The sequence below is a fragment of the Protobothrops mucrosquamatus genome, unplaced genomic scaffold (genome assembly GCF_001527695.2).
Source record: "Protobothrops mucrosquamatus isolate PMUCROS unplaced genomic scaffold, P.Mucros_1.0 scaffold_6, whole genome shotgun sequence".
NCBI lineage: Eukaryota > Metazoa > Chordata > Lepidosauria > Squamata > Viperidae > Protobothrops > Protobothrops mucrosquamatus.
The window spans coordinates 1,047,691-1,060,249 of NW_015386082.1; the positions used below are offsets into that span (position 1 = coordinate 1,047,691).

The following is a 12,559-nucleotide window of genomic DNA, read 5'->3' on the forward strand; positions in this document are numbered from 1 at the left end:
ATTCTATCACTGCATTTACTGACCTTATATATGTCTGTGTGCAAAATTGTCTGGACTAAACAGTTCTTCCACTAAAAAGGTGAAAGATCACTTATTTGGCCTTCCCAATATTCAGAATGAGATGTTAGAGAATGTATGCTTATGTTTCCAACAAAGAACCATTTGCTCGGGTAACCATATAAATGAGGGTGCTATGTGTAGTTTTTTTTCTCTCCCATGTTGTCTTACAAAAATGGATAATGAGTTAATGTTCTGATGATAAACACTTTCTACTATCTGAATGAACCAAGAGCTTGAAAGTGTGTTGGAGCCTTCTTCATCTTTATAAAATATGGAAACGAAATGGTGCTAAGGTAGAGCAGACAGTAGATTCATCTGAACCCCGTGCTACTCTATACTACTTTGTGGCATGTTATAACTATGCCTCTATTTCTGTCTTTAAAGGATTCAATACATCATTTTGTATTGCCTTTTTAACTTTCCATGGCAAAGACAAAATCCTGAATACTGTATGTGCCAATGTTGAATGACCACGGGCTGGTTTAACTATATTAAACAATGCCAAGGTCTTCAAACCACATAGAATGAGACAGACTTAATGAGGCTTAAATGATTAATTTCAATTTGATATGTTACTAGGATATGTCACATAAGCCTCTCCTATGTTAAAACATTACTATGCATTGGTATCATGGGTTGTCATTAGTTTAGATCCCACTGGTTGCTCTGATGAACCTCGTAAACATGGCATGTAATATTAAGAGACCCATAATAAGCATAGCAACCATGCATGTCTGGGTCTGATTAGCACCTGGGTGGAAGCATACGCCAGAACTCCATCTGCATCAGCTTCCATTCCATGGAAAAAAGGCAGAATATAAATCTAATAAACAACTACACTAGGATAAGGATGAGAAAACTACTTTACCCTTGGAAAACAGCATACTGGTACACTTGCCAATATAATCATGTTGAAACAGTTTCCATGTCACAGAGGAAATATTATATATAACTTAACTTAAAAAAAAACAGCTTCATGAAATGATGAGGCTTTGTTTTCATAGCTATAAAAAGTGGTGTCTGCTTTTTGGGTGCTATTTTTTAAATGTGACCCTGACAAACACTGGGTAATGAAGGTCACACAACTCACATTTCAACTATGTTTCCCTAACTATGTGCAGCTCTAAATGCGGAAAGTTATTTCTAAATGCAATTAAATAAAATATTCAGACATTAAAATATTCAGACATTAAAAATTAATCACACTTTGTGAAGAAACAATTTTAGATATTTGGCTGTCCTTCTAAAGGAGTAGCAGAGGTGAAAGGAGGAAAGAGCAACAAAGTTCCTAATAATTAAGGAGTAATCCCAGTAAAATGTAATCACAGGTCTTGTCCGTTAAAAAAAACAACCTGTTTCCGCTTTTTATCCGTCCCTATCCCCAATGTATGAAAATAATGAAATGGAAGCAGATTAAGTAGGTTTATGCAAGTTCTTATTAAGAAGCCAGAATGAGTTTAAAATAGTGCAATTTAGCAAAATAAAATAAATAAATAAAGAGGGAAGCATATTTATACTATAAGATACGTAAGAAAATTAAAATGTTTGAATTTTTAAATCCAGGTTATTTGGATAGCAAATTATGAAAGCACGTGCCAAGTATTCTGATCAGTTCCCACTGCCTATATACAAGTAGTTCTCAACTTACAACCATTTATTTAGTGACCGTTCGAAGTTACAATGGCACTTAAAAACAGACCTATGACTGTTTTTCACACTTACCACCATTGCAGCATCCCCATGATCCTGTGATCAAAATTCGGCCGCTTGGCAACTGGCGTGTATTTATGATGACTGCAGTGTCTTGGGGTCATGTGATCACTTTGTGCAAACTTCTACCTAGCAAAAGCCAATGGGGAAGCCAGATTCACTTAGCCACCATGTTATTAAGTTAACAAGTGCAGTGATTCACTTAAAGTTGTGTCAAGAAAGATCGCAAATTGGGGCAAAACTCAGTTAACTGTTTTGCTTAGCAATGGAAATTTTGGGTTCAATTGTGGTCATAGGTTCAGGACTGCTTGTACCTGATTTTTGATACATAGAAGCTAAATAGAACAGTTTCCAAAATGACTCATGGACTCAAAACGGGACCTAGATTTGAATAAATATTCATAGATTTTCACTGTTGTTATGCACCAGCTTATGTATAATTAAAAGATGACACCCCAGATAAAGTGCTGGAAGCATATTTAAATAAGAAGTGCTCATATCAATAATTTCCAAATAATAGTGTCAAGGGCCTTGTAGTCTTTTAAAAGGTCAGCAAATTTATTCAGGCTTAAGGTTTTATGGACTACAAACTCTGTTCATTAAGGATTGACCTAAACTACATGTAGATAGATTGTGTGGTATTTGGGTGCAGTGGTGAATTTGAGGGCAATTCAGTACATAAACTGCAATGTTCATACAAAATGTTTATGTTGCGTAAATATTTTGGAATTGATAGCAACAAATTTAATATGATTGTAAATATTTCTGGTAGTTATCCTAAAATGAGCTTTTTACTATCAGACACTATTTTTGGAATGATTGCTGTTAATTATATAATTATAATATTTATACTTTCTATCATTCATTTCCTCTGTGTTCCCAACTTCTATTATCTCTGACCATCCTTTTTACAGACATAAATATATCTCCTGTGAAAATATTTTGTGAATCTGCTATGGGATCCTTTGATTAAGAAACAATTTTCAGCTAGCAAATTTTTATGGGAAAACATGTTACCAGATTCTTTTTGATTTTTGATTATAATAGACTAATACAACTCTCTTTCTACAATATAAATTCAAGTATCCTTCAAACTAGTCCCTGGTCTTGGTGACTTCATGGGAACATCTATGTAGTTTCATGCAGTGGTTTTCAATTATTCTTTTCAAGACTTTTCTTTCCACTTCCCAGTCTAATCTACAGCCTTGTAATTTCCTGGTGCTTTCCCAAGTATTGGAAAATTCTGGACCTGAATAGCTTTTTTTTACCCCTGCTTATTTAGGTCAACCAGGGGCTTCTATTTAATGGAGAGTAACATAAAATATTGTTAATAAATAATAAATAAAATCTTATCCCATACTTAATTTTTAGAGTAAAAACAAGTAGAGTAATGTTTAGAGTAAAAACAATTTTATACTGATTTTCCAAGAAGTAAGCTCAATTGAACTTAGTGGGAGCAAGGAAACACATAGAGCAGTGGTTCTCAACCTTTTTAATGCCGCGACCCCAACTGGTCGTAAGTCGAGGACTAAACCGGTTGTAAGTCGAGGACTAAACCAGTCGTAAGTCGAGGACTACCCACCCGGTCGTAAGTCGAGGATTTTCCCTGCCCGGGAGCGCTGCGCATGCATGGCTCCACCCCCTGCGCCGGCCGAGGCATAGCTGGCAAGCAGCAGAGATGGAGCAGGCCCAGCCCAAGGGAGCTGGCCCAGCCCAAGGGAGGTAAGGCACCTGCCGGAAAAGGGGGAAAAAATGGCGGACAAAAAAAATGGCGGACAGCCTTGCTTGGCGACCCCCGTGAAATGGTCGATCGACCCCAAATGGGGTCCCGACCCACAGGTTGAGAACCACTGACATAGAGGAAAGGCCTGCCATTTTCCAAACCTTCTTTCTTCAAAATTATAATTTTATAGATACCTTTCAGACCTCCATGCAAAGGGAGACCCAGCTTGGCAATGCATTGGTGCACAACATAAATGGATCCTGCAGCTTATGCACAACTGTAAAGAGAGCTACATTAAAGAACAAAAAGGTAATTATCTCTCTGCTTAGAGAAGTATCTGATCTTACAATGCAACATTTCTCTTTATAACATATTAATCGTCGTTTGCATTTGAACTGAACTTTACCAATTTTTTTTATGTTTCCTTTCAAACTGGCATGTCTTGCAACCTTAATTATTTATAGAGTTAAGATCGTTGAAAGTTTGGTTTACCACTAGAAGAAAGGAATTGGATCTCTCTGTATGAGAAGCAGGCTGAGATGTTAGCCACTGCTGTATCTCTTGCCTTTTTTTTTCTTCTGCTGAAAAAGACAAGCAGTGGTAAAGAGATTGCGTGCATCAGTTGCATCTTTTGTCTTCATCCCCAGGCTTCAGTTTTTAAATAACTCTTGGTAAAAAAAGAATTTGACTTATTGCAGCGTACATGAAGTTTATCGTCTTGATGATAGAGTTACTTAATGAAAAATGTATATCGTAATTGAAATAGGCTTACCAAAGTGCTTAAAATGAAACTGTGAACAATTGTGCAATAATGAAAGCTGAGTCTGTTTTAATAAGTCAGCACATTTTATTGGGTTCTCTTTTTTCCGCTGGTATGCAGGAAAGAGTATTTTTTTTCCATTGTTTTCAAGCTAAGGAACACACTCTCCCTGCAGTTGTGTTTGGACCCACCCCCCCGGTTTCAGTGTTCAGAAAATTTATCAAAATGCATTTGTTTTGCCAGATGTTTAATAGCTCAAATTATTTTATGGCTCAACTTATTGTTAGTTTTATTATATTGTTTTGTTTGTGGTTATTATATTTTTTCCTTCATTTTTTTAAGCCTCCTTACATATTTACCAGAGTGGAAGAGTTAGGTATTAAATTAGTTGATAACCTCTTACATTATAAGTCTAAAATACAAAGGGAGGGGGCAAGATTGAGTGCACAGGTACATGGGGGGTTTTGTGGGTAAAAGCAACATATCAACAATTACGGTATACTAAACAGGATGGCTTTACATTGCATTAAGCCATCATGTAACCTGATTCCAATATAATGGTTTTATAAAACCATCCACTAGGATTGTACATAATTTCTTTCTTGGAATGAATTTACATATTATGTTAAGTCTAAAACAAACTGAATTACAATAACCACAAGAGTACTGTAAGTCAGAATTCCCTATGCTGATTAATGTGATAAAACTACTTTTTCCAGTTTGGGAAGAATTATAATATGACATGGCTGCTTGGTCTGTTGTTGTTGTTTGCATTTTTCTACTGATAATAAAATAAGCAAAAAGGTCTTCACACTAGCTTCTCCTGATTTGTATATTATTACAAACGTGCAGATAGGAGGGCTGTATTATTTAGATAAACAGTTGGTGAGGTTATTTGTTAAGCAAACTTGAATTAATCCTAGATATAAGAAAATTACAATTCCTTTACAGTGTATTGCATACTTCTTTTTTAAAAGGGAAGACATTTTTTTTCAATCATTCTAGTTAAAAAAAGCTACATATTAAATTACTAGTAGTTATACCTAAGGATTAGATAATCAGAATGTAGTATGATCTTTTCTTGTCTTATTCAACATTTATATTCACCTCGCAATGTATGATATATTTTTATTTGATCAGGTAGACCAACATGGTCTGTGTCAAAAAAAGCTTTTAAAATTTATTATCCTAGCAGCTGGTTCTGTTGTCTTTGCATAGTATGCATATGGAAGAAGCGCTTTTACAGCTGTGAGGTATTTTTATGTCTAACTCCTACCCCCCACTCCTAATAATAAGAATATAAGAATATTCTCTTAATTCCTAATGATAAGGAAAGCCTTGGCATGGTATCAAAAAGTAAAGTGTTAATTATTGAAATGATTGACAAAGCTGGTAAGTCTTCATCAATTTAGCATAATTTTAAAGACTCTTGAAACCACCATTTTTTCCTTTTGATTTCATTTTAAAAACAATATGAACCTAGGTATGACTGCATTAGTATAAATCTGTGCACTATGAATGTTAAATGCGTAATAAAGGGAAAGCTAAGGAAACTCCTGTACAATTTAATTAGGAATTTCATCTTGAAATCTGTGTGGAAATACCTTCCTAAATTCTGTTTAAATTAATCCAGTTCCAACTACTATGAAGATCATGCAAATATTAAGACAAGCATTCAGGAGCACATGCTGTATAACTTCAGGTGTTAAATGGGATAAATGGTTCCATTTCAAAACTGGTGAAGTTTGTTTATCCACTGTCATCAAACAAACATAAAATCATACACTCACTACATCTTAACTTTGGTAAATACACTTAGCAGAAATTGCAGTTGGATTCAGAATATTTTCTCATTTTCTCAGATTGGAAACAAGAGCAGAAAAGTAATGCACTGTGCAACGAGTTCTTATTTTCTAATCCAATTTTGACCAACTTTATATAATTTGGTCCCAACATATTTGGAGGGTGCCAGGTTGGGAAAGAGTACGATGGTTCCTATCCTCTCCACCATCTTGGCTTTTACATCTAAAAGGTTGTTTTTCCTGTGCAGTTGAAAGACTCCTAATGAGATCTAAATGAATAAATAGAGTTTGTTTGGCATCATATTATTCACTTAAAGCATTAAGCGAAGCAATTGAGAAGCAACATAAATATTAAGAATAGACTATATTTCCTCCTTTTATAAAAAAGCTCATTTAAAAAAAAAAAAACCTCCTTTATCACTATATATACTTTTAAATCAATCTGGATTGATACAAATTTAATTTTAATTAACACAGAATGACTTAAATTAAGGTTCATTTAATTCTTGGGTGGGAGGATTTCCAGTGATGTAACTTAATCAGAATCAATACAGTTTGTTCAGTATAAAAATATAATTTGCATTTTTTTAATAATAATAATTAGCAGCAAAGAGCATAGTAAGCCTACGTGGCCCTTTTTAATATCTATAAATGTTCTCCTTTAGGTTTTAAGTGATACAGAGATATAGGGGTATATTAAATGACAAATATTATATATAAATTAAATGATACAAGGATACTGTACAGGGAAAGAACCAGCATTTTAAAATATATTATTGCTTCAGATTAATTTTTACAGAACCTTCTTCATTTCTTGCTTCTGAAAATTGAAAGTCTTCCAATTTGAAAGGAATCCTATCCTACTATTGTTGATGTAGACTTTAGGCACTGCCTGTTTGGTCAACAAGCAACAGTGGGTGGTCAGGCTGCAGCATGGGACAAGGGCCTGCTATGCACAAGAAAAAAATGTTCAAAGGTGTTTAAAGACAGCAAGAAAGTCTGCCACCCTTTAGAGAATCCAGCAGCTACAGATCAGTTTTTCTTCTTTGTGAATGCTCAGGATATGGTACACAAAGAGTAAATATTGTAATTTCTCCTAGGTATTAGGTAATTTATTAGGTAATTTAATTCTGTTAGAATGGAAATTTATTTTCCATTTATTTTATGGATAATTTTTCCATAAAAATCATAGAACTCCATTACCTAACAATATGTTAGCTAATACTGCAGTGGTATTTTCTTTTTATCTGATGGGGTTTTCCTCATTTAAATGAAGACATTCAAACCAGACCATCAAATAATGGAAACAAAATGTAATAACTACTCTTAATCAATGGTAGATAGTATCTCTTAATATTAAACCTTATTCATCAGCTCTCCTCAAGCACTTCAAACTGTCTCATTTCAGTGCCTGATAAGACTGCTTAATTTTAATGAAAAATAAATGCAAGCTAAAAAGTTCTGGGGGGAAATGATTGTGCAATCCTTCTTTTAACACTAGACGCACATGGTAAAACTACTTTTAATAAACATACATGGTCACATACTTAGTAAATACAGTCAAACTATATTTTGAAGATAGTGACAATGTTAATCACTATTTTTTAATTTGGGCCTATTAAAATAAAAACCTATTAAAGTCAGTCTGCATATTACATTCAGAGATGTTATCATGTGTTTCTTTTTTCAACACTGCTAACTTTGCATAGCTAATACCTCTACATTGGTTGAAAATTCCAATCTCAATAAATGTCATTGTAAGTAATATAAAAAAGTGTTAAAATGAATTATATCGGTTTCTGTTCATATTTCTTTAAATCATCTTGATTAGTGCATTGTTTGTAGACATGGCATTCTTCTTAATTTTACATCTGTGCTCAATTACCTTAAGGTATCATGAATACATTTTTATATAAACATAGCAAGGTAGGAATATTCTACCCAGGGAGAATATCATACATTTTTGCATATATTATAATTGCCAAGGTTTTCCTTTTGTTTACATCTAGAACATCTTGTAAGGTTCATCCCAATAATCTCTTATGAATTAAAAAAAACATTTCAGCTATATTCAATGCTTAAAAAATACCCCATTTTTACTTGTTTTGAGAAAAAGATCTTTGAGGACCGATTTGTGCAGCATTTGCTATATATAGTCCTGAAGCGCTATCTTCTGGACAACTTGGGGGAAAAAAAAATCAGCTTTACTAATGTACTCCAGATGTTCATTAGTCCTCAGGGTATATGTGCTGTTATACTTCCCTGCTTCTGTGTTGTACTTTCTTGTAATGCTAGACAACCAATTAAGAAATTAGTTTCATGTTAAACTTTCTTTTCCTGATACCACTGCAAGCTGATGATGTGGTTTCTAGTGGAACAAGGGAGTATTCTTTGCCCTGTTTTCTGTTACTAATGAATAAACAAACCATGGGGGTTTTGTTTTTGGTTTTTACTGCCAGCATAGCCATTTACTGGATTCATACTCTCCTCCTGTTAATAGGGCATCGGGCAAATTATTGCAGATGATTTTGAAGAAACAGTCAATTTTTGAATTGGTTTCTTTTCTGAAATTACTGTATCTCTATATTAAACTTATTTATTTTTCAACTCTTAATCGTAACAAATAAACATAAGAAAGATGTTCATGTAACTTACAAATAAAGTTTTATGAGGTGCACTAAACAACGCATTAATTTTAAAATAAAAAATGTGCAATCTTGTTCTCTCATCTAAACTACGAGACTTCTTAGAAGCTTAATGAAAAAAAGCCTTTTTGAAAACTTCTACTGAATTGTGTACTTTATTTTTAATGAGACTATGCAACAGGCATGTATGTGTAATTTTAATGTATGAAATAGTGCATTTCAATTGGAAAAACCCTTGCCAACTGAATAATTTTGTTTTGTCTTGTTAGCTTTTTTCAACAATTTTCAGGAAATTTACAGATTATTTGGCTAAGCTTTTGCATACTGAGCCAAACCATATATATGTAAAGTGAGTGATTCAAAGCATTTAGAATTTCAGTGAGGTTTCTATAATACCCATGTGAATTCTGGGTTGAAGGGAAAAACTATAATTAGTATGCTTTCCTTTTTTGTTTGTTTGATTTGGTTTTCCTGTTTAAGAGAGGTTAGGTTAACACTAATTTAATTAGTTTAAAAATCATTCTGCAAATATTGGTTGGCTGGCCAAACTCTCAATAAATTTATCTGCAGGAGTGGATGTATTTTCCAAATTACTTTCCAGATTATTCTCTTTTTTTTTCCCTTTACATATTTGGGACTGTTTTCTTTTGACTTTTTCCTTTGTTAAGTGTTACTATTAACCATATTATCTGCGGTGAATAATGTATTTTTCTGAGGGAGGAGTTTGTAGGATTCATTGATTTAATTATTCTGTAAAAAAAACTGTTCTAAAATCTGTGTGTAGTATTAAATGCATATCAGTGATATTTGAATAAATTAAAGGCATTTTGAATACTTATACTTTAAATATTATAAATTCAGTAAACCCCAGTGAAAAGTGAAATTTCTTCCTCTGAATGACTAGAACATATTCAAAAATCTGTTAGTGTCTTAAAATTTCCCTCAAAGCTAAAGCTTCATATGCCTAATAGAGGGAGTCATAGATTTTCTATGCAAGTTTACTTGTTGGCAAAAAAAGGAAATCCAGCCAAGAAATCTTCTAGGTGTGATGTGTTACATATGTATTTGATTCATGTCTTTACATAAAGCAAAGATGGGTCTTTTTTACTTCATTAAATAGAGCATGAAATCCTGAACCATCTTTTACTTTATCTTGCTGCAAATACTGGTTGTCTAGGTTCAGCTGTGATACCTAGGCAGGATTGGAAAAAAAAATTATATAAAGTGGTGCAGAGTAGTATGAGTAGGTGATGAAGAGTGATATTTCACTCTATTTAATATATACCAAAGATGAAAAGATAGTCCTAGACATATGAATAAATGTTCATGCAATTCCATCACTTCCAGTTCCAGATGTTTCTACCTTTGCGTGTATAATGTCTTGTTACTGAACAAAAGGACAGGAACATCTGTGTTGGGGTAAAGGTTTTTTTTAATTATTTCTAATACATTTCAAAATATACTGTCCTACAAATTATTAACAAAGGAAATGAAATTATAAATAATACCGACATTCTTCAGTATCAAGTCTACATGAGCCCATCTGTAACTGCATGCCAATCTAAAGCAATTTAAAATATTTGAATAATCCAAAGAGCCCACATTGCTGATATTTAAGGCTTTATGGAACTCAAATCATTCGTGTTCTCTTCAAATTGGACCTATCAAAGCTTTGGAGATGAAACTTCCAACATTTGGTTCTCTTTTGCCAAAACAAATTTACAAAGGAACTTGAAACACTTCATATTGAAGTCTTCAAATTTTCATTACCACTGGACTCAGTTTACCTTTTGATGGACAGGGAAAATCCAACGTTTAAAGAAAACAATACTGTTTCAGTGTATTAAAACAGGAAGTGCTTTAATTTGATGAGATTGGTAAGTAGACTTTAAATTTCCAAATCTTGATTCCCACTTTCTTAGAAATATTAATCCCCATGGTACCATTGATACTTCTGTACATATAGCCAACATTTACATATTGAGCACATACTTCTTTTGATTCATAAAGAGCAGTCTTAAATAGCAAAGCTGTTCTTTCAAATGGCTACCAAATTTATTGAGACCCAGACCCAGAGACTTCATATTGGCCAGCAAGCTGCTTCTTTTTCATATCTTTATTGAATAAGATGTGGTTCGGCTTTGAATAACTAGGCTACTAGTTTTGGAAAACCTTTTTTACAATCTGCACTTATCTTCATTTTATGTTTTGTGCCCAATATAGCCTTGGATCTTTAGTAAAGTAGGAGTCTATTTTGAGTACCTAATCTGCTGGATATTAATTTTAAGATATATGGAGTTCCCTCCCAGAGTTGGTGGGGTTAAAATTGTTGGACATATTTTGAGGGAATTGTGACTATAACAGACAAAAAGGGGTGTTTTAAGCTTTGCAGAGACCTGATAATCAGCCTAACCTACAGTACCCATTGCTGTGAATGGGAGATGGTCTTTGGTCATATTACAGAGTCGGATTACCCTGCTCTGCTAAAATTTGGAAAGATTTGGTCTTGGTCCTGGTACAAAGGATGGAGAGCTCAGCAGAAATCCAAGGGGGACAGTTTTGATAAAGAGCAGGATTTTCTGTCACCCCAGGATATTGAAATCTCCAAGAAAATGGAAAGTGTAGGTAATTGAAGCAAAAGAATGTTGGCTTCAGGAAACTTCTGTTTCTTTGAAAATAGGTAAATACATATAGTCAGGAATCTGTTCAATTTTTGAGGGGTTTTTGGTTGTGTACAGCTTAATCTAATGTCTTTTATTTCTCTGTACAAGTTATGGGATTGGGTGCTTAATGTCCATCCACAGTCAAAACAGGCTGTATTTATGAAGGTAAAATTTTTATTTAGAAACTTCTTGTGATCTGTAATAATAATTTAATTATACAGCATCCCTGTTCAGAGATTTGGCAGAGAATGCATTGTTTGTAGCACATTGGTGCCACCTTGTGGATTCTTTTGCATTTTTAAACCAACTTTTTAGCTAGTGTTTTGACTATGGCCTAGATCTGTGTGAAGAATTAATATTTTAATTGAGGCAGTTTCCTTCATGATTCATTGGGATATAAGAAGAGAGGTAAAGCCCAGTGAGGCTTGAAAGAGGCTACTCTTTTAGAGTAGGCCACATCAGGAAACAGACATGACTGGAAGAACTTAACTATGTTTTATTGAGATATAATAGAATTTCAGAACCCTGCCCGAGTCTCTTCTGAACATTATCTTGCTTTCCAGGATTTAATGAAAGTTTCTATTCTCTTTGCTTATGTAACAGCTTGTTTATTTCCTTCAAGGCTATCTCCCTGATTTTCTACAATCTTTTTCCACATTTCTTTTGAGAGCTAAATGCAACGCAATTTCATTTTAATATATGCTGATTAGTGTACATTTAAAGTGACAATAAAGTATTCTATTTTATTCTATTCTATTCTAGCTTACATTTTGATATTTACCAAAATTACCTTTCATATTTTCTTTTAATAAAGCTTGGTTTTGTTTGTCAGATACTGGTTTATCTCCCAAAATGGTAGAAGGAAGCATTCCAATCATTATGTTCTGGCACTGTTAATAATAATAATAATAATAATAATAATAATAATAATAATAATAATAATAATAATAATAATAATAATAATAATAATAATAATAATAATAATAATAAAGTTGGAAGGGACCTTGGAGGTCATCTAGTCCAACGCCCTGCTCAGGCAGGAAACCCTATACCATTTCAGACAAATGGCTGTCCAGTCTCTTCTTAAAAACTTCCAGTGTGGAGCATTCACCACTTCTGGAGGCAGGTTGTTCCACTGGTTAATTGTTCTAACTGTCAGGAAGTTTCTCCTTAGTTCTAGGTTGCTTCTCTCCTTG

General features: G+C 33.6%; 1 protein-coding gene across 1 annotated transcript in view; it reads left to right on the top strand.

Annotated features, from left to right (window-relative positions):
• EXOC2 (exocyst complex component 2) overlaps window positions 1-12,559 on the top strand; it is a 94,375-nt gene that overhangs the window by 41,985 nt on the left and 39,831 nt on the right. The window contains exon 11 of the mRNA XM_015813961.1: window positions 3,684-3,802. Coding sequence (XP_015669447.1) covers window positions 3,684-3,802 — 119 coding nt within the window. The remainder of the gene's footprint in view (window positions 1-3,683; window positions 3,803-12,559) is intronic.